The sequence below is a fragment of the Atractosteus spatula genome, chromosome 16 (genome assembly GCF_055471065.1).
Source record: "Atractosteus spatula isolate fAtrSpa1 chromosome 16, fAtrSpa1.hap1, whole genome shotgun sequence".
NCBI lineage: Eukaryota > Metazoa > Chordata > Actinopteri > Semionotiformes > Lepisosteidae > Atractosteus > Atractosteus spatula.
In genome coordinates this window covers 11106255-11131949 of record NC_142721.1, presented here as the reverse complement: position 1 = coordinate 11131949, position 25695 = coordinate 11106255, and the positions used below count along the sequence as shown (strand labels likewise).

Here is a 25695-nt window from a genome sequence, read left to right as displayed (position 1 = left end):
GATTCCGATTGGCTACAGTGTCACCTGGAAACCGTGGATACTTTATAAAGAATTTGCAGGCGCCGAGGTCCGGAGAAAATACTTCCTGCTTCCTTTTACAAAAGGTAAAACATACTTTGTCACGGGTATCGATGATCAGAAGGACAGGGTTTCAGAGTTATTATTATTATTAGTAGTAGTAGTAGTAGTAGTGGTAGTGGTAGTAGTAGTATTGTAGTTGTTTAATTAGCATAGCCTTTATAATTTAAGATTGTATTACTGTTGCTAGTTAATTTTAACGTGGTTAGCAATCATATTGACTATACTGTATTGACTGACTATAAACGTATGTACATTAACAGTAGCATTGCTGTCTATTGTAATTACTACTTTAATGTCAGTCGTGCTTTTGACTGAAATTAAGCATGTGAGCGTGTGTAACCCATGTGTGTCGTGTGAATCTGTACATATTTCAGATGTTCAGGTGCTTAAGAGTTCGTTTCTTCTTCTCTGGTGTAGAGGCGATATTTCACATTTTAAGTCATGCTGGCGCTTTAAGACAGCAGGATCTTGATGTCTGAAGGAGGGACTAGGGCCCTGCATTTCTAGTCTGACGTGTGCATTAACAGATGGGGGTTAGGGAGCGTGCGATTTTGAAAGGATGGGGAAGAGGGTAGTTCCGTACTGCAGAACGCAATGTTTCGACTGTGGAATCTTCCTTGGGTGTTCGGTTCCACGGCCCGACGCGTTACGTGTGTCGCTGTTTCTTTTATAATTTTCGCGTGAAATGGACCTACTTGTTCCGTATAAGGCGTGGTGAAAAGAAACACAACACAAGGAAGATAACCGGTTTTTCGTACTGCGGGGCTTTTAGTTGGGGCAGGGTTTGGAATTTCTTCTGCCTCTGTTATAAGGATTCGTATGTGGAGTGACGGGTTTTTTTGCTCAAGTATTTTCACAGAGCCTTGCGACCACGCCTACATGGTTGTGGACTTGAAACGCCTGGTTTTCAGTGAGGCTGGTAGGTGGGAGGACTCAGGAAGTTGACAAGGAAGGGAAAGAGCGCTTGTACGTGTGAAAGGTCGTGGGCACCGCGTACAGTCATCACATGTAAAACGTTTCGCTTATTTTGTGTTTGTTTGTTTGTTTGTTTTGTCATGAACAGGACCCAGTTGAAGCGTTCGAAAATTTTGAAGATGGCCCTTATGGAGTCCGATTCTTTGGACCAAGAAGGAAAAACGGATTCTTTCTTATTGAAAGCCATTAAAATAGCCCTAGTGGTTGCTCTTTATTGGTTCATATCTATTACCATGGTTTTTCTAAATAAATACCTTCTGGACAGCCCTGCCTTAAAACTGGACGCCCCTCTGTTCGTGACGTTTTTCCAATGCTTCGTGACTGTGGGGCTTTGCTGGTGTATGAGTCTGCTGTCCAGGTTGTGTCCGACGTCTGTGGAGTTCCCGTCTGTCAAACTCGACCTCAAGATGTCCAGAGAGATCCTGCCTTTGTCTGTTGTGTTCATCGGAATGATCACATTCAACAACCTGTGTTTGAAATATGTCGGGGTGGCATTCTACAATGTTGGGAGATCGCTGACTACTGTGTTCAACGTGCTCATGTCCTATTTAATTATCAAGCAAACCACGTCTTCCTATGCCTTACTCTGCTGTGGAGTCATAATAGGTACAGTATGCTGTTCTGATTTATTTTCTTCGTTCTTTATTTTATCACCTGCTTTTACTGGAGGCGCGCTGTCACGTTAGACACACAGTGTCCCGTAATGGAGAATTATTCTGCAGGCAGTCTCATTGTCTTCCTTTGGAACGAGTCTTCATATAAGTGATTAAAACGCAGACATGCGCGTACTTTCTAAATAAAGCAGTTTACAATGTGAAACCAGCTCGTTGTGTCAACCGGCACAGCTCTGAAGTGAGGTACTCAGGCTGAAAACTGTCCAAGTATGTTTTGCATTTACCCTATATATATTTTGCCTGTTATAAATGATATTGGTATACAGAAAAAGTCATTGCCATTTAGAAAGTTATTGAACTAATGATTTCAATACAAATGTGTTTTAACCAAAGATGTGCTCTTGGGTCTTGAAATCATTTGACCTTAACCTTTTTCGATTAATAAAATCATAAACTTACTGTTCAGCATTAATCCCTTGGCTGAAGCTCTGCAGGATGATTCCTGCTTTTCCAATTTGATTGATTTCTGAAAAAAATAAGTCCAGTAAATTTGACAACAAAGACATAGAATTTAATTAATTTTACATAAATCAAACAAAAGTAAAACGGTACTTGATTATAAATCTTCCTCGATCGCTTAAATATTTATTGTTGTTGTTGTTTTTTTTAAACAGGAGAACTTTTGTGTGCAAGAACTAGCTTGTGAGCATCATCTGCCACTGGAAGTCTTTTTTTAATCTTGCAGCAGTTCTACATTAATGGCTTGTATGTCATAGCTGTGCTTCAAACTGTAAGCGCAAACTGTATGTGGAGGGCAAAGGTAACCCATAACCTAATTTTTTTTTGTTCTCCTTGTTTCTGCACAGGAGGCTTTTGGTTAGGTGTGGATCAAGAAGGGGCAGCCGGGTCACTGTCCTGGACAGGAATCATGTTTGGAGTTCTTGCCAGCCTGTGCGTTTCACTCAACGCCATCTATACCAAGAAAGTGATGCCGGTCGTGGATGGCAGTATATGGAAGCTAACCTATTATAACAACGTCAATGCCTGCTTCCTGTTCATTCCCCTTATTGTGGTCTTTGGGGAACTTAAAACGCTCTTCTACTTCGACAAATTAGACAGCTGGTACTTTTGGGGTATGATGACCTTGGGAGGGGTCTTCGGCTTTGCTATTGGCTATGTCACTGGCCTTCAGATTAAGTTCACAAGTCCATTGACACACAACGTGTCAGGCACTGCAAAGGCTTGTGCTCAGACAGTCTTGGCTGTCATCTACTCTGAGGATACCAAGAGCCTTTTGTGGTGGACTAGCAACCTAATGGTATTGGCTGGCTCTTTTGCCTATACCTGGGTCAAAGGACTGGAAATGAAGAAAATTCAGCAAGACCCACAGACTAAAAGCACTACTGCCAAAAATGACTCAGGTATTTAGAGTGCAGACCAGGAGCCATATAAGCAAAAATGTGATGAGTCTCCAAAGTGCTTTTTGGATCTTTTCTATTGTGAATTGTACAACTGATGCTCGGACTGCAAGTAGGAAAAGCCCTGGCATCAAACTGTGGATGAAAAAGAAGATTTCTGAACTGTTTAAACTTGTTTTTTTGTAGTCGTAAATTACTGTAGCTAAAGAAAAAAATATTTTTTAAGTTTCTTTAAAAGTCTGTAAATAAAGAACATTTTAAGAGGTGTGTAAGATATCTCTTTATTTTAATGACTAGTTGTGTAATATTTCCGTCCAAGCAAAGTAATAAATCAAATATCTAAAACAAACCTTGAAAAGTACGAGCTGTATTGTACATTATTTTACTCAAGTGATTGAAATGAATCTTTATCATAACATAATACAAAGAAAAAATGAATTAGAACATTGATCATCTTTGCCGACAGAGCCCCCTTTTATCACGTTCCTGGCTCTTGTGTATATATATACTCACAGATGCCCCTCTGCATGGTGCACAGCTGCTTTGATGGAGGGAGTGGTGAAGCTGGTAAGTGGGCCTGAGGCTGCCAGATGGTCTCGGTATGTTATTTAGTCACCAGGCCCCTTTTGGACAGGAGGTGGTTCCTGCTGTCTTCACGCCTCTCATGGCTCCATCCCTGGCAGGAATGGCGGTGCCCTCTCTCTGACGGCTTCAGCAGTTGGAGACGTGTAGGATGCAACCCTGTAAATGAACGTGAGCCCCACGTCCAGCCAGTCCTACAGGCAGCCCTCTCCCTCCTGTGCTCCCGGACCTCGATCTGAGCCCAACCCCCAGCCAAGTTCACAGAAGTTCTCCCTGTTGTTGAGAGAGTGACTGCAGCTATCCTGTCTAGTGGAACCCCAGAACTGTCGGTTCATCTACCTGATCCTGTTGGTTCCCCCCTCGGTGACCACATGGCATCCCTGTAGTCTCAGATTTCCTGGATGGGCTTCAGTCCTCCTGGGAAAACCTGGTATCTGCCCCCGTGAGGTCACTGCGATTCAATGTGTTCATTTACACTGCCATCATTAGGTCCCCACTGTATCCCAACAAACAGTGCCGAATGTCAGAGTCTCCTCTATGAGACATTGGGGTTGAAGGCTTTTGCTGTTAATGTGGCCAGTGCTTTACTGAAGGCATCTCACACTGGCCTATGTCATTGTGGGGATGATGGGTTTCACCTTTAACAATTTACAGACTAAACTGCTACTCTGCCCATCTGACATGATTTAGTGCACAGGCACCAGTGTTAAATTTGAAACATCACTTCTAGAATCAAAGATGTCATATCCACACATTATTTCAAAGACCATTAGACAAGGCAGAAAAATGCTAGGTGGCTCACCGCAGGAAGCTCAGGTGGCCCCAGGTGTTGGTACAGTATATATTTTGAAAGCCCTGTTCACGAGGGCACCTTGTGTCAATAGCATCAGATGGGTGTGGTTGCCAAATGGTCTTATATCCACTTAGCTGGATTTATGGCTGTCATCAATCTTGCTTTAAAAGGAAAGGACTTCACACCCAACAGGATGAAAGCTGAAATCCACCTCTGATGCATTATTTATTTTATCGTTGGAACATGCGTAGTGTGTTGACTCTGAGGACTTTCTAAGTGTTTCTCTTCCGTGTTTAATGTTTCTGGATTCCGAAGGAGATTAAATTTGTTTCTTCAGTAAAACATTCAGAACAGCAACAGTGCACAGACTCTTGATTGTCAAAAAATAGTGGACACTCTGTACTCTCTAACTACTGGATATTAATTTGTTGTGACATAAGTCTGTTAAAGTTCAGTGCTAGATGTGTGATTTATTTCTTAGCTTTTTGGATGGTATTCTAGACCTTATACAAGTATGTAAATTGAGGACTGGATAAAAAGTCTTTCCAAGGTAGTTGGCTAAATTGTTTAACTAAAAGTATTGTCCCATTTTAGTGATGGTATGTTTTTAATTAATTTCCAGCATGCTTCACTGAAGTAATATCCAAAATGTGTAACACTGGACACACAAAGCACATGTGCATACAGTATATAGTGATTCAGAATCCCAAAAGATTATTTTAATGAGTAATAAGTTTCACGAGCTTCATGTAGTTTTTAAGCTGTATTTATGCTTTTTTTAAAATCCTATAAAGGGGCTTTCACTCACATGAACTCTTTCTAGACTGCTTTGCTATGGGCAAAATACAAAAACGATAAACATAGTTTGAGCAAAAGTAGCTGTCCAGATCAAAACTGCACTTTAATCATATCATTTAAGGAGAATAATATTAATTTCTGCAGAAAAAAATATTCAGCTCTGATTTTAAGTTCCATATTCCCATGAATATAGAATCTGAATATATAATTATAGAAACCACAAAGAAACCAGTTATAATTTTGTCTGTTATTTTCTGCTTTTGAATGATTGTTTACACAGTATCGCTGTATATTGGATATGGATTTGGATTTTAGTTATTGATTTAAAAAAAACTTCAGGTCTATAGTCTAATTTGTGTATCTTCTCCACAACATTATACTGTATTTCACCAAGGGAAATACACTCTGTATGTTTTACATTAAGAAAGTACTGGTCTTTATACAGAGATGCAACCTTATGATAACTGGAAAATAGTTCATTAGAATGACCCCAGTAAAAAAAAAAAAATACTTGTTTTTATTGAATTTAATAGGGTTTGTGAAGTCATATTAGGTCGTAATTTGTACAAAACGATGCCTGCTTCTGTAACATAAAATCGCTAGGTGTCATAGTAGAGTTGCTGAATATCAACTAAGAAACCATGACCTTACTCACAGTTTAAGTATACAGTACTATGCTTAGAAATCTCTGGATAAAATTAGGTTTGACCGATCGCTAGAGTACATTTACGGTATGTTAAACAGGATAAATAGTCGTCTATATCAAACAGCCTATTTTATTTTTTAATTTGAAATAAAAACAAAACCCGAGTATTTCCACGATGTTTTACTTCACAACACACAATACGCACGTCATATTTCACTGTCGTAAGAAAACCCGCCTTATATAAGAGCGCTAGGGTAAGTCACGTAACTGCCAGACAACGTAATGTACTGTCTGTGATGAGACGATTCTTCCAGCATTTTTTCCCTACTTTATTTCCGTTCCCAGGTTAATTCCAACAACACACCAGGGAAACGTGACGGGGCGTGTCCTACATGTGATCAACAACCAATCGATTAGGAACTGGGCGGAAACTTGTTGTAATAGTCTGAGCACGTGTCACCTGTAAGCCAATAGGCGTTGCACTCGCAGGAAAGGGCTCCAGTCCAGCAACATTGACTGTGCACAAACTTGTGGAGGTGGAACAGCTTGCCAGTTGAAATCACTTTTTCAGGCTTAATATGGACTCTCTTCGACGGAATTCTGGTTAAAGATCGTGACTGGTGTTTTCTTAAGGTTTGCAAATCGACATCATGGTGGTGAATTCCGTGCACTGGTTCCGCAAAGGGCTGAGGCTCCATGATAATCCGGCTTTACAGGAAGCTTTGAATATTTCGGACACAGTGCGATGTGTTTACATTTTGGATCCCTGGTTTGCTGCATCGGCTAATGTAGGAATCAACAGATGGAGGTTTGTCTTTTATGCTACGTGATTGCATCGTGTATCCCATTCATCGCGTTAATGGCGTTCTAGTTGGAATCAGCTTAGTTTTCTAAACGTGTGTGTCACGCCAGAGTGTGCAGTCGTCACTGCTCGTGTTGGAAACACATGAACGTGGTTTGTGCAGTATCACAGAGCAGAGGCATACGGGATGTCCATGTCTTCTTCTGTCCATTTCCAGAGGTCACTGCATGGCGAATATTATTCCCTCACTGTAAGGCCATATGATTGCTCTTGCATTTAGGTGAACCTTTTGCCAAAATGAAACTTCGTTTCCATTTGTCTTGGCAACAATGTACATTGCAAGTAGAAATGGTTACATGTGTTTGCGTTTTGATTAGAATAACCCACTGACCTTTATCACGCAAAGTTATGCAGTGACTTGCAATTTTCGTGATCAGTGTTACCTTTTAAGATCTTCATTTTGTACTATAGAAACTAGTCTTGTTTAGTTTTCAGATATTTGTAAATAATTTGACGGGTTTGAATACAAATGATTTCGGATTTTATATTGAGAATGCCTCCTGCAAGTTGATAATGCTTTCATTTCATTTCTGAATCCAGAGAAATAATTTAGGGATATAAACTATCGCAGTCCTTCCTGACCACCTAATATTTATGTTGTGAAGAGAATGGATGGAGAAATGTCTCAATGTCTGAAAAAAGTCTCAAAACAACAGCAGAACCACACCAGGAATCGATTACAGAGATCTGGGAAACATGTTCAGCTAAATGGATTAGTTACCCTCAGTGCCTGACAACTCTGTTGTCCAAAAACTTGAAGAGACAGGATTTTCCCAAGACCAGGGTTGGGAACCACTGAAGAGCAGGAAAGCTAAAGGATGGCAGTGGTCATGTGAAATGTGACTGAATTATTTTGCAAAGCAGACAATTTGATAGTTATCTCAAGGGTTTTAAAGATCCTTTACAACATCGACAGGTTAGGCTGACTTTATTCTCTCATTTAGATTCCTCCTTGAATCATTAGAAGATCTGGACGCCAGTCTGAGAAAACTGAATTCCCGGCTGTTTGTTGTGCGAGGGCAGCCAGCTGATGTGTTTCCCAGATTATTCAAGGTAAGCACTGTCGTTCGGTCTCTCTCATGATAGTGACTTGTGAGTGTTCTAAAATGGCACATGCAATGTCTAAAACACCCATCAACTCTGAGCACATTCGTTCCATTTTTATCTGCTGACTGTGCTCATTGAACTTTTGCACACATTGAAATAATCTGTATAACTATTGTCGATTTACATTAGGGTAGTTTTGCTGCAGCAGACTGAATGAATGGTATTTCTCAAGGGTACAGCAGTACACATCTGGAATTTAAACTCGCAACCTTCCAATTGAGAGCTAGATTCCTAACTACTATTCCTGCATGTATCATTTATTTTGCTCTTAAGAAGTAGGCTAAATTTCAAAGAATTCAACTGAAATAATATGTACTTAATGTTCTATTTAGTAGTATTTTATGATTTTCTTTAATGTACTACAATGCATCATTCATCATGGAGATTCCTAAATAATCTTTGTAAGTGGTTTTATTGTACTGTAAATGTCTTTCGTAAAAGTGTTTTTTTCATCTGGGCTGGATCTCTACTACTAACTGGAGTCACCGAGGTCATTAGTAGTTCATTTTTAATTAGCTTAATTTGAAGAGTGTTGCTGTTGGTCTGTGATTGCATGCAGAGTATTCTTTTACTAAATTTAATGGGAAATGTTCACGTTAATGGGGAAATAAAGAGTTCCTTTTCAGCAACTATTGACTCTGTCCTTTTTTTAAATAAGATAAAGCTTGATATTCATCAAAGTTTTCTCACATTTCCTTTTAGAATTATCTTCATCATGAGGGAAGTGGAGTTCTTAGTGATATTTCAATATCTCCAGAAAATGTGATATGATATAATCTTATGTAACAGTATCCACTCTTCACATTTCACTTTCATCAAGATCAAGCCTAATGTGTGAAGTTATTGAAGTTCCTTGTCATAAAATCAATATCCCCAGCACATGTCTGTTTGAAGAGGCTAGTAACATTTTCTGCTGCTTCTGCTAGGGAAATGAACTCATGAAAGTGTTGTGTTTAGGTTCTATTATTGAAAATTTCAGAAGAAGATTCATTTTAGCAATATCTGTAAATACTTAAATACTTAAGAACATTTCTAGATTTAATCATACAATTAGGGCTTTCTAGTTTTAGATTTAAATGAATGGCAATTTCACTGTTGAGTCATTCCTAATTAAACGATAGCTTTTTTGGCATGATTTATAAGACCAATTTTGAAAAAGCTTTTAGCTCTGCAGTATGAAGGAGCAGAACTATTATGTGCTTTTATCCGTTTTTCTCCATCATTATTAGATGTCTCACTCTTGTGTTAAAAGCTCTTAATAGTTTTGAAGTTACAGTATTTTCCCTTTCAGGAATTTCTGGTGTCTGTTAGGCATGCTTGTGTATAGGAAAAACAGTAAAGGTTTATTCCATGCTGAAAAGAGAAGAAAAGAAACACAACGTTTCGGCTGTGGAGCCTTCTTTGGGTCCATTGGGTAAACAATGGACATTTGTTTAGAACAGACTGCAAAATATTTCTTCATAGCATTTGTTACATATGAGTAAAATCTTATGTTGTGAAGAGGAATTGTTTGATTAGGAAGGAGTTCTCTTACGAAACCTCTTTCAGGTTAACACAGGCCAAATGAATATCTCTTTTAATGCCCTTCACATAGCAGAAATAGCTCAAGCATGTTTATAGTTTATGAATGATGAAAAATTACTTAAACCACTCTTAATCGGATTTTGTTTCAGAATACCAAAAATGTCTGACCTGTTTATTTTCCTTTTTGCCCTGCAGGAATGGAATGTAACACACCTGACATTTGAATACGACTCAGAGCCGTTTGGGAAAGAGAGGGATGCTGCGATCGTGAAGCTGGCACGTGAGTCAGGAGTGGAAACAATTGTACAAGACTCCCATACGCTGTACAGTTTAGACAGGTGAGGCAATGCTGAAAGTAGCAGTTTCATATTCCGTTAAAAACGGCTTTTTATTTTATTTCTAAAGAAAATTGTTGTGTTAGTGTACAAATGCAGACATTTGATTTAAATAATGAAATAAATTTGCTTAATATGTGGTTTTGCTTTGTTCCTGTTGGGGCGAAAAAAACAAAACAATTTCGCATCAAGACTAGCTATATGTATGTACAGTTCAGACAAAAGTTAGTAAAAAAAGATGAATCTGGACTCTTTGACAAGTTAAAATTAACTAAATGCTGAAAGTAGGTTATTGACACTTTGTGACCATGCAAAGGGGCTTTAGTGGTTTCTGAAGTAATTAGATTCCTTCAAATATTTTCACCTGCAGCTGTGAACATGCTGCTGCAGAAACTGCATTCATTATGAAAAGCAATTAATGTTTTTTTTTTCTGGAATTCTGTCAATAATTATAAAATAATAATTATTTCCAGATTTTTCTCCAAGTAGTAAAACCAGAGTGATTATGAAGTCTTTTGTAACCTGTGTCAGTGTGTATACTTGTAGTAGGTACCACCCAGGACAGAAATAAATTTGTATAAAAGATGGAATTCCTAGTATAAACAGCAATTGACTGGTTTTGTGAGAGTATTGAAAGGCTGGTTTTGAACCTAGTAAAAATCCAAGTATGAAGCTGTTGTTTGTTTTTACTGAGAGTATGTGAAATCACGAGAGCCTTTCACCCTTCTCTGTAAATATAATTGATTAAAGTAGACAGCATGTGTCATGTAACCTGTATATGCGAGATGTTATTTTTTCATATGATGTCTTCAGCTGCACATCGTTTCTATTCCAGTCCTTTGTATTTGTGTCTAATGGAGGCGATGCTACCACCTAGTGGTGCGCTGCACTAATTATCAGGCACACTACCCAACATGTGCAGACAGTGGGTGGTGGAATAGCTGTGCTCTACAGTCACCATTGCAAACATGTGCCTTCAGGAGCGTGCAGCCATGCAGCACTAGGCACATGTTAGCCGCCTGACACAGGGCATTCTGGCAGGAAATGACAGAATGGGAGTGGTTAACTGGTTACCGATATAGATGGAGTTGCATAAGCTGAGGTGGTGAATCTGATCTTTTTCTGCTGTTCATTAGTTCCATGCACCCCATTTATCTCAAAATTCTTTTGTCAGAAATAGTGAGCTTTTTTTCTTTTTTTATCCAATGTTTTGTTTCTTTCTCTCAGTAGAAATACTTCAGACCATGAAGAGAAGTATTTCTTGTTTAGTAAAGAACGTGCCATGCAAATTCAAATTTAATTGAAATACTGAATACTTGTGAAATAGAAAAAATGATTACTTGTATAGATGTCTTCTGGAAGTTTATGATTTTTACAAAATGCATTTTAAAAGGAGAATGGAGAAAACTACATTACAGTGGAGCTCGTTACAAATAGTAAAGGGAAATTAAGAAAATAATTATAGGGAATACTTTTGAATTACAGTAAATATTTTGTATTCTTGTGTCTTGTGTCTGCAGGACATGATAGGAGTAACAGGTATTTTTCTTTTTGTACAGCATTTGTTCTGCATCTAACATTGGGATGGAATTAATCTTCTATAAACCGAGCTAATAAAAGAATCTAGCATGGGTCCATCCTTAACATCTAATTGGTACTTTTGTTTTATTCTTTCCCAGGATAATCGAGTTAAATAATAACAGTCCTCCGCTCACATTTAAGCGATTTCAAGCCATCGTCAGTCGCTTGGGACTTCCAAAGAAACCCCTGGGGACAGTGACCCCCCAGCAGATGGAGAGATGTCACACTCCCATCTCCGAGAACCATGACGAATGCTACAGAGTGCCAACTTTGGAGGAGCTAGGTGAGACACTGAATGCATTCAGCTTTTAGAAGCAGCGTGTAAGCCCTCCAGGTTAACGAAGGGACAAGAATGTTTTTCTCCTCCGATGTTAAAAATAATTCATTCTTTCGTATTTTAAAACCGGTTTAGAGATGTCGGTGCTTGTCTGTTTTTCTGAAGTCTCCTGATTTGACATTGTCAATCTGTAAAGCAGTCTGGCTTACTCCAGCAGCCCGCATGCCACATGGGGATAATGTGGACCCACTCTCCTTCAACAGGCCCACCACCCCCGACCATTCATTATTTGAAATGCTGCAAGCATTTCTGCAGTGCCTTGCAGGAAGATTGTCCGTGAACAGAGGAGAGGTGTCTCTTGCTGACAGCAGTGCCCATTTTCAGGATCCTGGCAAGCTCCAGGGATGGCTGTTTGAGCTGGAAACCGATGGCATTTTGGGCTAACTAGGGCACACCCACCCCTGTTGGTAGCCGGCCAGTTATCTGCTGCTGCTTGAGTCATCGTAGGTTAATGACAAGCTGAAGGTGGCAATGTCTGGACCGAAGGGCTCAACCTGCGCTCTGAGCGCCCTTCCTCCACCTTTACTGCTTGATCTAGTGGGATTTTGTTTGTAACTTAGAGTGTGCTTTTTTATAAAATATACATGCACTTACAGTCAAAAACATGGAGTGCATGCTAGGTCTTCATTAAAATTTCAGTTCAGACTGCAGGGCATGGAGAAGTAAGACCAAGTTTCTTGTCTTCCAGGATTTAAGACGCATGGACTCAGTCCATCCCTATGGAAAGGAGGAGAAACGGAGGCTGTACGACGACTAAATAAACATTTAGAGAGAAAGGTGAGCTGCTGTGTTTCTACCATGCTAATATAGCAAGTGAAAAGGAAGTTCGTGCATTTTCTTTTGGCTCAAGTTATAGAGGGTTTTTTTATACAAAATGTAATACTAGAATAACCTGGAGCAGTGAATTTCAATTCATTGAATTTCAAGGCCCACATACAGGTGATCAGTAAATGTACAGGAATGTATGTTGTACAAGTAAATCTTTGAACCAGTGAAGATTTGAGACTTTTTGTATCTGTCAAGCTTCAAAATGCCATGTACAACCGTAGACTCTCCTATGACATTTTGTACATTTTCATGTTTTCCTTTGCATTGAACAATTGTAGTGAGATGAAGGGACATAATATAAGACTGAACTTTCCTTGTCTTTTCTTTCAGGCCTGGGTCGCAAGTTTCGAAAGGCCCAAAATTAATGTATATTCGCTGATTGCCAGTCCAACAGGTTTGAGTCCATACCTGAGGTTCGGCTGTGTATCATGTCGTCTGTTTTATTACAGCTTGTTAGAGCTGTATAAAAAGGTATGTTTTGCTTTTTCTATAGACGTGTGGTTCACTCAAGTTTTTAGTCTTATGTCATATAATGATTCAAGGAAAAGATTTTTTGCTTTGTTGAAAAGTGAGACTAATAGGAAGTGGAATAAACGATGATTGGATCAATTAGCTACTAATTACCAAGTGGAGTAGATGAGCAAAATGACCTTCCTAGGTTTCTAGTTTCTTCAAGTCTCTCCTTTGTAAACTTTCTTATTTTCTAAAAAGACTTTTCCTGTGTTAGGACAAAGAATGAATCATCACAGATGTGCCTTCAGGGTGTCCTTCACTTTAAGTTTCTAAATTTTTCATGTAACTGTTGCATTTGTTTCCATGTTGTACTTTTTATGGAATAGAAGTGTTTGTTTGACACATTAATCACACTTACATTCTATAAAAGAAGACAGGGTTATTGCTGGTGTAAATCTTTCACAGCCTGTGCCTCATATGAAGAATCATGTCTTAATATTCTTCAGGATGAGTATAAGTGAAGATAAATCAATAGTTACTGCAGTGGCTGTTTAGTATATTGTGCACAGTGAGTTGTATCTGATACAGAACAAGATTTATTAACCATCTATAGTAAGACTTACAGTTTTTCTTCTGATATCTCAAATAGGTCAGAAAGAGCAGCAGTCCCCCTCTCTCACTATTCGGACAACTGCTCTGGAGGGAGTTCTTCTACACAGCAGCTACGAATAATCCTAAATTCGACCAGATGGAAGGGAACCCAATCTGCGTGCAGATCCCCTGGGACAGGAATCCAGAGGCTCTGGCTAAGTGGGCCGAGGGACAGACAGGTTACCCCTGGATCGATGCCATCATGACCCAGCTCCGGCAGGAGGGCTGGATCCACCACTTAGCCCGGCATGCGGTGGCCTGTTTCCTGACCCGGGGGGATCTGTGGGTCAGCTGGGAGAGCGGCATGAGGGTATGGAAACCGCAGTATCGGCAGTCTGTTGGGTTCTTGACCTGCTGACGTGATCTGATGGTTGTGTTGATTCTGTGTGTATGAGGTCTGGCTATTTTTAAATCTCAGCTAAGACCATGATCCTGAGAGGAGATTTGATTGTGTACAAACTGGTAGAAGGCTGAAAGAGCACAATTAAAAGTACCACATCTTCTCTCAAGTCAGTTGTGATGGATCACTGGGGTTGTGTTGCCCATGAGCAGATTTTACAAAGATACGTGTCCGCTGTGGTTTTGTCAGCAGGTTTGGGGAGGCAGTTAAATGTCTTTGGGCAATGGTGTTATCAGAGCATTCAGGCTTTGACAGAGTACCAAATATCCATTTTGTTCCTTTCAAAAATTGATAATACCCTTAAAAAAGGTAGTAGTTTACCAGAAAAAAACAATAAAATATGGCAAAGATCAGTGACGTAACAGCAAAAACATATTATAAGATTAGAAAAACGGAGAAAGGCATAGTACAAAAATGAGGAAAGTAAATATGTGACATACTGTAATTATGGTTTATCCATGTAAAAACTATGGAACTGCCATGCAGCCTTCTATGATAAACTTTTATAAGTAATGGAGCAAGTTGTATAGTGCAGCTCCATTGTAAGAGATAAAAACTGGTATGTTTTGCTTATGTTATGGTGTGCAAGTTACATGCATTTTTAGTTACCGTGTGGGTGATAGTTTGTTTTTCTTCACCAGGTCTTTGAGGAGCTGTTACTGGATGCGGATTTCAGTGTCAACGCAGGGAGCTGGATGTGGCTGTCATGCAGTGCCTTTTTCCAGCAGTTCTTCCACTGCTATTGCCCCGTTGGCTTTGGAAGAAGAACGGACCCCAGTGGAGACTATATCAGGTGATTTGGGGGAAGGGATTTGATTGGGATTATAGATTTTAATAGACACCTTGCATCTAGGTTTAGGTAAGAATTAACAGTAGATCGTCACCAGTAAAAGTGGTCAGCCAGAGTACTGGTTGTGTATTCTAGCACACATCACTGGCTTGAGCCTGGGGTGTTAGTCGACTGGGACTGTGAGTGGGTGTGTTTGAAGCATCACTGATCATTATTCAGCTGGTGCACTACAGAGGTGGTTGCTATGAAGTAGTTTTTTAGCAGCAGCCAGTTCCACCCAAATTGGGTGCGTGAGTATAATAATTAACCATAACTAACACTGGCAAATTAAAAAAGAGAAGCTAGCTTTGTAGCTTCTAACGTCACATAATTAAATCAATCCCCAGTTGTGGGTCAATGTTTCACTTTCTACCGTGAACATGTCCTGCTCCTTACAAATGACAATTAAATCATGTTTGTGTTTGTCACTAAGTGTATATAAGTGAATGATGTTTTAATTGTTTGGAATGGCATGAAAAGAGAGGACAATATTGTGTTTCTGTCTTTTATAGACGCTATATACCAAAGCTGAAAGAGTACCCAAATAGGTACATTTATGAGCCATGGAATGCCCCAGAAATTGTGCAGAAGGCTGCTAACTGTGTCATTGGGGTAGACTACCCCAAACCAATGATCAACCATGCACAGGCCAGCAGGCTCAACATTGAACGCATGAAGCAGATATATCAGCAGCTTTCACACTACAAGGGACTTAGTAAGTCTTCCTTCAGCTGTAATAAAGAATTATTTTGTGCTACATTATTCTGAAACAAAACTGAGTTGCTCCGAAGTCAGCACGTGCTTTGTGCAGTGCACAAGAGGTTCCTTTTCAACTTTCCTTTTCAGAAAACAAAGCCTCCATTTTCGTGGGCTAGATCACATCATTCATTAGAAACTGGAAACAGAATTGTTTTAATACTATTTGAGGCGGCCATCTAAAGTGTAATTTTCCCTGTGTTTTGAATACCATAGACTTTTTTTGTAAAACCTTGCTGATAGAAGGTAACATCAGAAGCAGTTAATTTAATGTCTAATATCACTTGGGGGGAAAAAAGAGGAGTTGAGATGGGTACACTACTGTTAAACTAGTGCTAGGGGCTGTCAGATGTGTTTTCTGTGAGGCTGAGTGTTGCATTATTGGATTTGTCCTGTTTCCAAACAATATTAACTGTTTACATCCATTTATTGTTAATGGTGCAGGTTTTTCTATTGCTGTCCTTAATGTATTTACAAAGAAAGTCTCACCCAGTATAAAACATTAGGCTTTTAACTTTTTTCATTAGTTTTCTCTTTGCTAAATTGACCACACATTCATTAGTATCACATCTGAAAGGAAGAGAGATTATATACAGATAAATCCTAAAGATGATTGAGTCTTTTTATCTTAAAGTTCTTTCTGTTTGCTGTAGTGGCTTTGATGTTGATAAATCCTTAATTGAATTTGCCCTCACTTCACACTTAAATGGCGTGTGCAAGTTATCCCAAAATCTCTAAAGATTTTGCTATATCTTCAATCCTGTTTCCAGACAAAATGTAGATTCTTGCAAACGTTTCTCCATTTCAGTATTGTAGTTATTTCTTATGGATGCATTTGCTGAAACCCTTTTTATGTTGTTACTGAGCTTCAGTATTTTCTGTTTAGGTTTACTGGCATCTGTACCATCTGTCCCTGATGATGCTAGGTCACCTGTAACAGACGATCCACATGGACACAGCAGCAGTGGTAAGATTAATGTTATTACAATAATTGCTTCCATTTATAGAGCATTGTTCTCCCAAAGGATGCCTATTTGCTTAATGCGTTACTGTGTAAAGTGTATCATTTATATCAATATGTTTAGGATCCTCTATCACGAGTATGAATCTGTCAATCATGTATGGGGTGGGGGGTTAAGAAGACTTATAAAATTTCATATAATAAGTGTAACCTCAATTAATTTAAAAGCACAAATTAAAATCATCGGCATTTATGTTCCAGCTCCATGTTCACGACACCACAGTAAGAACACTAGCTGGAGGAAGAGAGAGAGACCCTCTGACTTGGAGAGCGAAGAGAAATGCTCGAGGCCTAAAGTCCAGCGGCCCTGTGTCACCGGAAGTAAAGCAAATGACAAACCATAATAATGGGTGGAGGTAACAGCTTCTGTATTTTGGGCAACAGTATGCATTTCTCAGTATACTCACAGTACAACACACTGGTGAACATTAAACCAATACATTTAGTTCAAGATGAGCAGCCATGCTCCAAACAGACAAGTGGGAAGTGAACAGTTCACTATTTAAGGCAGAGGGTCCTAATTATTGGTGAAATCACATGTCTTCTGCATTGTCTTTCAGATGGGTGCAGAGAAATCAGTAAGATGGAACAAATGAAGGACTGGTAATCTGCTGTGTGCCGATAGTACCTGAGCTGTTATTTTTGAGCTGCATCCACATCAAAGGGTCATTTTCTTTTCTGTTATTTGAAAACCATGCAGCAAAAGAATATTGCCAACAGTTTTTCAAAGCTTCTGTACTCAAATTATTGTATAAACTCTCTGAATCTTGGAAGAAAACCAATTTTTCTGAATTGTTGGTTACAATATTTTAATCGGCTGAGTACTTCTTGAAATTGGCAAACTGTTAGATACATTTCTGTCTTGTGTCCTTTTTTCAAATTTCCTTGATACCTTGTGAACATTCATGGGCTAAATTAGTTCTGTCACTGAAGCTAAGGCTACAATAGCTTGAGGAGAACATTTTGACACATATCTAGTTAGCTATGAAGCAAATTGCATTTTCATACAGCATCCAGTAAATTCTAGTTACAAGTGCCATTTTGTCTGCTGCCAAAGGTATTAATAAATAAGCATGTCTTCTAACTCTAAAACAGGCGTCTTATGTAAAATGCTCACTTTAGTTTGTCATTTTTGTTATCCATATTCATTCCCTATATGTGCTATGTTGCACATTTATCAGCCTTACTAATAAAATAATGATCCATAGCCTTAACAGTAAATAGGTTCCACCCTTCACAGCCATTGTTTGAACTGTGATGTTCTTTAGCATAATCCCAAAGAAATTGCCATCTGTTTTGAACATCTTCAGATGTCATATGGATGACTTGTTTTAGATTTTGTACATCCTGTTATTCCAAGAAAATTAAGTTTAACATGGTTATTAATGAGAGCAATCTTGGCGTATGATGAGCATTGCTTTGTGATACATATTTTAATTTATACATAATACAATGCAATAAATTGCTGTTTAATTTATAGGTAATCACTGCACTCATAAGATGAAGCATGCAGCAAGTGCTTAGCTTAAAGTCAATGAGTAAATGTTTAGTATATATGGAGAATGAATCCAAAAGCATCTTCCCATCAAAGTCATTACATATGTAATTCTTATGTAACCAATCTTCCATGTAATAAGAAAATGCAGATGTTTTTTACTTGTGAAGCGAACTATTTTTATGCTGCCTATGCAGAAATATAGATTGCAGAAATGTCCTGATATTTCTGGGAGTCATCTTTGTTCACCAGGAACTGAAAAGGCAATCTGAATTTCAAAATGGAATGAAATTGCTTGGTAGCTAAGTATTTACTGGAGCTGAGGAACCTGTGATAAGTTACATTAAGCAGATGTGCAGTGCTATAGCAGCTTCACACATGCAAGGATCAAACATAGCAATTTTTTACATAGCAATGGAAAGTGGTTCATTTGTACTTGCAGCAGTTCTTTTGTTTTTGGTGGAGGTTGAAAGAAGTGAAGGAATTATTAAGAAAGCTTCTTTTTGGGTATGTTTATTTAGTGCATGAATTCCGATTTTATTTTCAGTGGTATCTAAATTGGCTGAACAATTTAAGTGCACTCCTTAAAGTTTGGAGTTTTCCTGTAAATGGAAAAATCATATTTTGACCTGAACTAAATAGGCCTTTGTTCTTTATTAACTTTCCACTATATAACATGATGACGGAGGTAAAATTCCTTGTACAAAATGTTAATTAAAAAATTCAGAAACCCACTTTTTGTTTAACGGTTTTTGCCTTTCTCCCACTCATATAAAGTGCAGTATTTTTGTTAAGCTAGTTTAATAAGTATTTGATTATAATAATAAAGGATAGATAATTTCCTAGTAACACTTTGTATGTGAGAAAGTAATATTAATAACTTATTTTCTTTTATAATAAATCTTCTATTTGGTGAAAAGGTCAGCCTTTGTGACCCCCTAATCAGGGTAAATTAAAATAAAGAACAGGCTGGCTTCATAAAAAGAAATAAAAGAGTAGCCTATAGAGTGAGTCTTCCATTCCTAATCAGACCATATTAACTCTGATGCACTACTTTTAATTAGAACACTTGAGGCCAATCATGTATATAATTTCCAATGGTATAAAGTAATATGCTTTAATTTATACAGTACATGGGTGCCTTATCGGTGAACAACCCTCGATATTTATTAGTAGTTCTCGATATGTTTTGCAAGCTATATATGTATAGTTTTTCAAATATATTTAACTTTTGAATCATTTCAGGCTATTCCATCTGATGTTTTCCTTGTTTTGTAGATTTATATGGCAGCTTTGAAAATGTAGCACATGGATGAGTTCTGGGGCTCTAAAAAAAGTATTAAGAAACCCTTTAATTATGCCAGAAGACTTCTGGAATAGACCTACTCTGAATCTGTGATCTTGATTACTTTAGGGCAGTGGTTCTCAAACTTTTTGGACCAAGTACCACCCCTAATCAAACCAAAGCATCTAAGCACCACCTACAAGTCATCTTCTCATAGGAACCACAGAAAATCTCAATGACTAAAATGAGCGCGTGCACACATACTCACACACATATAATACAAGTTGCACTGAGCACTTAGATCATTTGGATCGTACCGGCTTGCAGCCATTTTCTGATGCCTGCTAACACTAGCAGTGCTGTCTGTGTCAGGTTCAGCAGCAGAGCTAGTGTCGGAGGCCAATGTATCATTGAGCTATTCATTTTCGATCAATTGTTCTGTAGGCGAATGTGGCACTGTTGGAGAACTTTTTCCCAATTTCCCCTTAAAAGACTGTGAGTACCACAGTTTGAGAACCACTGCTTTAGGGAAAGCAATGTTGAACATGACATGATGGGACAGTGGGTCAGAGGTTTGTCTGCAATGGGGAAGAGAATAACCAGTGTTTGGTTTTGTATGTCTTAACACATATTGATGTTCCTTTTAAAAGAAACTGCTATTCACAAAACTTTGGTTTCCTGTCAGGCACTTTGAAAAACTGAAGCTTTATTTCACCGTAGAGTTGAAATTACAACTAACCTTAAGCCATAATGATCATAATGAATTCAGATCTCTTGTGTTAAATTGCTTTCTGCCGATCACCTGTTTTAGCTTGTTTTCAACAAATTGGTTTGTTAAAGAGTGTTTTCAACAAATAGCAAAGAAAAAGCTTTTTGTCAAATGTTAATGTGTGGCTTTCAGATTTTCTTTGTTCATTCTTCATTTTCTAACTTGTGAAATGTTTGTATCATAAATCTCATTTTTGTTTGTTTTAAGAGAGTTTGTAAAGTGTAAAATACTTTTATTCCTAAAATAAAAGCAGCTTCTATGAGTAATCAGCAACTGATTCCTGTCTGTATCTTTTACAGCACAGACTTGGCATATGGTGGATGAGGAAGGTTTATGACATACATACTGTATCGTATTTGATCAGTGTTTTGTTCATGAGGCCAAGTGTCTGTCAGTTTGGCCTTCTGTGACCCGGTATTCCTGTATACTGTCGTATATACAATATGTTCTTTAACAAATATAATATGATTAAAGAATACAAGAGATAAGATACACAATATCTCCGTTTTCTTACATGCTCCTTGTATGATGTGGTTAAATAGAAAGTAAAATAAAAGCTTAGATAATCAACATGTTTGTGCAACTCAAATGGGGCATTATCATTTCATAATAGTAAGATACTGTAGTTAAATTCTAATTGTTTGATGCATTACATAAGCAACTTTTGCTGTTTTACTGTGTGTAGTTTTATTTGGGGTGTGTTTTATGAAGCTTGATTACAGATTTGAATTGGAAAGCTTAGATTAGTTTCCGAAATCGTGATCGATCCATGGGTGCAGTTCCTACAGGGCTTTCAGCAGAAATGTACAGTAAATACCTTTTTGCCTGTAATGTGTAGTGTTTCTCACTAGAGGTCTCCTTTTCATAATAAAGTTATGCAACAGCTTCATCAAGAAATGATTTTTAAAAACAATGATATCGTAGTGTGATGTCTTTATCTTATCTTATAATGGCTATATGGCAGTATTATAGTCTTTTTTTATGTAAGGACAGTAAATTAGCTTTCTTGGACCAGGTCCAGCCAATTATGATCTCCAGTTTCATTTGCACAAGCTAAACAAAAAGGCATCACGTACACATTTGCTCTTAAAATTGAATAAGGCATGTGTGAGAAAAAGAAATGACACCTAGCACTTTAGATTTTGTCTGCAGCTACAGTACATGGAACTATTTCAGTAGGAGTGGTATTGTAGCGTATTGCTGGAGGGTTTGTTTTTTCTCTGCTTCTTATTGATTCGTTATAGAACCAATTATCCCCAGCAATTTTCTTTATCCATATATTTCCCTTGGCCAGTTTACAAAACTCATGTTTTTGTTTCAGTTATTGGAAAGTCAACTTATTTTCTCTCGTAGCTCAAGTAGGGAGCTGCGTCAGCACACGTAGGCTGCAAAGGAACAAGTGCAGGTTTATTCCATGTTGAAAAGAGAAGAAAAGAAATGTTTCGAGTGTTATGGTTTAATATGGTGTCCCTCGTGTCCTTGGCTCCAATGAAGTGCTCCGGGATCTGCTGTTCACGCAGAATATTGCTCTGGTGGACTAAAGCAGCTAAAACGTTTATGGGAGGATCTGTGTGTAAGCACCGGTGAGCCGCTGTTCCGCACATGGCCTCAGGAGCTGCTCTGCTCACATTAGTTCAGATGGTTTTGAAAAGAGAGCACTTTACTGCATTATGCACCGATTCTAAAGCATTTAGAAGAGGGCTCAGGGAAATTACCCTTCCTTCTGCAAGGTGCAGAAAGTCAAGCCAATTAATAATCCACAAAGGGACTGAGAGGAGTGGTATCTGTGAAATTCATGGGGATGATTAAATTGCATCCTAGATGTTATTGACGTGATCTTATGGTGTATAAGTTTTGTAAAAAAAACATGGGGGTATCCACTGCTACCATTGGACTTGAACAGACCTAAAACCTTTAGGTATATGACGTTCTGCCTTGAATTGAATCACTTTCAGTCCAATATCGTACTGTACCTTGCCATGCCTTTGATGAGCAACAGTGTAAACAGTCTGGACAAGATCAGGATGAGTCCATTGACATCTGTTACTATGCATTAGTGTCATCTCCTCACTTAGAAGCATGAATAAATACAGCAATATTCTACAATTGTCTTCTGTCAGTAACTGAAAACAGCAGTGAGATCTGTGAAAATCAGCTTTGCAATGAAGTATCAAAAAATGTTAATGCCCTTTATGACTGATTTTAAGCCTGACTTGATTGTTTAGATTGTTATTACAAATAGCATTCAATAGAAAAAACCGCTGTCTCTAATTTTATGTGATAAGTGGAGTAAATATATCACTGGGCACTTTGCAGCATATACCATAAAGCTCTTCTTCTGTTATTTTCCAAAAAGATGTTTTTTGGGGAAAGGCTGACATTAAAACAGATTGCATGAGTTTCCCAACTTGCAGGTCTGTGGGAGAAATAAGGACTAATACATCTGAGCATTTTAAATTAATATTTTAGAAATTCCATTAGAATTTATCCTGAAATTAGGTTACTAATTCCTCTACATCTCGTTAACGCTGCTTAAATTTATGCAAAAATGGCCGTCCTTTCATGTTGACTACCGTTATCCTGCAAATTGAAAGCTACCTGGATTATTCATCATCTAAAATTCAATTGGCTGTAATTATCTAAAGTGCTCTGAAAAATAATCAGCCTCAGCACAAATGTAGTATCTGGGAAGGACATGGCTTAAGCTGGTAGAAGGAATCCATAAAATAATTCCTTGCTGTTGCTGTATATACTGTAGCAGTTATTATGCCAGGGATCCCAATGTACAATACATATAGGATGGGACCCACTTTGCCCTCATTGGATGCTAAAACAAAACTCCACATCGAAAGAGCTTCAGGCAAGAACTGAACATTGGAACCAAGTGCTACTCTAGTTGAGAGTGCTGTCATGCAGCAGTCCTACTGTAATGGCCATGCCACCACACTTCTGTCGGAGGAGAAAACAGATTCTAAAAATAAGGCATTCCATAGGTATATACTGTATTCAGAACTCAGGAACATCAGATCAGCAGCTTTTATAGCATCTGTACATTCATCTCGTGTGAAACTCTTCTGAGATACAGGTTATTTCCCGCAATGTTTAAGTTTAGAATGACTTATGTTCAGCTACATTTCACATCCAACTAATTATTAAAATGATGGGCTCTGTTTTGCTGTGCAAAGAAATGTTGTCATTCTTTTTCTGCCCCTGGTTGTTGTTGGACCACCTGGATCATGATGACTTTTTTAAAGAATTATGTAGGATGGCGGAACAAATCTTGTCTTGAATTTGCTTAATACCTGTAGGAGAACAAATACTTTTTTTTTTCAAATGTACCTTTCGCCTAAGCTATTGCTTAGTGAAAATGCTTGCTTTAATGAAAATACATTTTACATGCTGAGCTGGTTTGCATTCACTCTTTTCCTTTTTCGCTTGAAAGGAAAAGTTATTAAAACACATGCTATATCTGCTATCTGGCGTGTCAGCAGAATGACTTTTGTAGGACCAGACTGATGTATCTTTCTTGTGTTTCAGGCTGTTCTGTGTTTCTAAAGCCCAGCAGGTACTATTGTACAGTATACCACAGTAGTTGTTTAATGTACATCTACCTTGTTCTTTAAAGAAAATGTTCTTTCTGATATATAATTCAATTTATTGAACAGTCTTTACTCATACAGTATCGCATGATAATTGATTTGTAAGCCATAAAGACAACATAAAGGGTGTATTAGTGCATTGGTGCATTCATTCAGGCCTGCTGCAATCATGTTGTGAATAGATTCAGGGATCACAACTCACCAGTCACACCAGGAGGGGCGTTATGGACAAGCTCGGAGATATGAATGGGCTGTTTCCCTGGTTACAAAGCACAGTGCAGGGGTAAGTAGGCCAATCAATGCGGGTAACATGAAATGAAATATCAAATTAATCTGCAGTTACTGCACCCAGTTGACTTGAGCTCACTCATTAGTGGAGTGAGACAGAATGAATATTAAGAGATAGAAACCATGAATAGGTAATACACTACAAACTCTGTATAGAATAAAGGAGAAGAAAGAAGTTTATGAAATGATTAAAATAACAACAGGGTCCAGTTAATGAAAAGGAGTGCAATGACTTGCGAGCACAAATAAAACAGGATATTTGGGATATTGCTGTAGAGGCTTGAATAAAATAAAACTAGACGGTTGTTCTCGCATTACAACAGCAGAAGAGCCTTAAAAGATGGCTGATGCACTATTACTAAGTGCTGTTGCCAAGTGGGCTAGATGGGTCGAGTGAACTCCCCTCATTTGTAACCTGTTTTATGAAAAGTATTTCACTCAGGTGATCACTAAGGAAGAAGTCAATAGAATGCCAGGTGTTGGAAGGACAAGGTTCTTAACAACATGATTTCTTATCACATTCAGGATATAGGATATACATATGTGGAAAATGTGCATATTTGGATTGACAATAATAAAAAACAGGATACAGATAAGAGGCAAATGCTAAGATTTGGGCACACTAATTAATAGAGTACCACAGGGATCTATACTAGAACCACTGCTCTGATTCCGGGTATTTAATAAACTAGTCAAGTTTGCAGGTTATACCAAAATAGGAGTCGTAAATAAAATTCAAAAAGCTTTAGATAAAAATTGCAGACTAGGAAAACACCTGACATATGATGTTAAATCGAGGGTGTTGCATGCAGATACCCCTAAACCTTAACTAGGTTTGAACAGAGAAGGCTTTAAAGAGACCTCATGTATTCAGAGTCCTTAAAGGCACTTACATTGAACCACTTAAACACGTGGTAACAGGCTCTAGACTAAATGTTCCGAATGACCTCAGCATGGTATTTTTTTTTTTATTTTGACTTGGCTGCTACAATAGCAATATTCATTGCAACAAGAAAAAATGTATATACTGTAACCACTTTTTGGTTGACAACATCCAATTCTGACACCATTTCAGGTAACGTAAGTATTATTTAATATTTTTCAGAAGTTTAACTTGCCCTGCTACTGTATGCACTCCATTGAATTAACGACGGATTTTGCATTTTAAGTTGATTTGTTTTCTGAAACGATGACGACAAAGACGATTCTCCTTGTTTTTCCGGTTTATATTATCGTACACAGGTCCGCTCCGCCTGTTTCTGGGGACCTGGAATGAGAAGCTGGCGCCTCGCCTCCCAATCTCTCTCTCTCTATGTGTGTTGTTTCTCTCGCCTCTCCTCCTTAACTGGATTTCCATCGCAGCATCCCTGCTACTGGGCTACTACTTTCTCCAGGAGCGAACGAATGGATATATAATAATAGGGCAGAGAATGGCGGATAGAGAAAAAAGAAACCAGTCTCCAACTGGATCCCCTTTCTTGGGTTTGCACATCACCTCTTCGCCTAATTTCAGGTAATAGAGCTCAGGATAATCAAGGGGTACCGCAAACCCGTATCGAGGCTTAGGGGTTTTCGGATATCGAAGCTGATGACGGATTGAAAACAGTGACAGGCTACAGCAGCTAGATTGTTACTGCAGAAAGGGGATGCTCATGAATATACTGTAGT

The 25695-nt window shown here is 38.4% G+C and overlaps 3 protein-coding genes across 6 annotated transcripts in view; all 3 read left to right on the top strand.

Moving 5' to 3' along the window:
* The first annotated feature begins 3 nt into the window (after nt 1-3).
* Nucleotides 4-3446, top strand: slc35c1 (solute carrier family 35 member C1). 4 transcript variants are annotated; one of them, XM_088935122.1, is made up of 3 exons: nt 4-104; nt 1145-1662; nt 2537-3446. In XM_088935122.1, exons 2-3 carry the CDS (start codon nt 1176-1178, stop codon nt 3097-3099), a joined length of 1050 nt encoding a protein of 349 aa, XP_088791248.1. In that variant the 5' UTR covers nt 4-104; nt 1145-1175; the 3' UTR covers nt 3100-3446. The 4 variants fall into 4 exon arrangements, with proteins under 4 accessions (XP_088791248.1, XP_088791250.1, XP_088791249.1 ...); XM_088935124.1 differs by lacking the exon at nt 4-104 and adding an exon at nt 244-325; XM_088935123.1 differs by lacking the exon at nt 4-104 and adding an exon at nt 341-1000.
* A 2933-nt stretch (nt 3447-6379) lies between these two features.
* Nucleotides 6380-20410, top strand: cry2 (cryptochrome circadian regulator 2). Its single transcript, XM_088934958.1, has 12 exons — nt 6380-6715; nt 7714-7822; nt 9596-9738; nt 11415-11599; nt 12342-12430; nt 12812-12952; nt 13584-13895; nt 14627-14778; nt 15327-15529; nt 16457-16537; nt 16793-16947; nt 17152-20410. Exons 1-11 carry the CDS (start codon nt 6558-6560, stop codon nt 16933-16935), a joined length of 1716 nt encoding a protein of 571 aa, XP_088791084.1. The 5' UTR covers nt 6380-6557; the 3' UTR covers nt 16936-16947; nt 17152-20410.
* A 5063-nt stretch (nt 20411-25473) lies between these two features.
* mapk8ip1a (mitogen-activated protein kinase 8 interacting protein 1a) overlaps nt 25474-25695 on the top strand; it is a 46658-nt gene continuing 46436 nt past the window's right edge. Inside the window, exon 1 of the mRNA XM_088935052.1 lies at nt 25474-25540. The gene's annotated coding sequence lies outside the window, so the exon portion shown is untranslated. The remainder of the gene's footprint in view (nt 25541-25695) is intronic.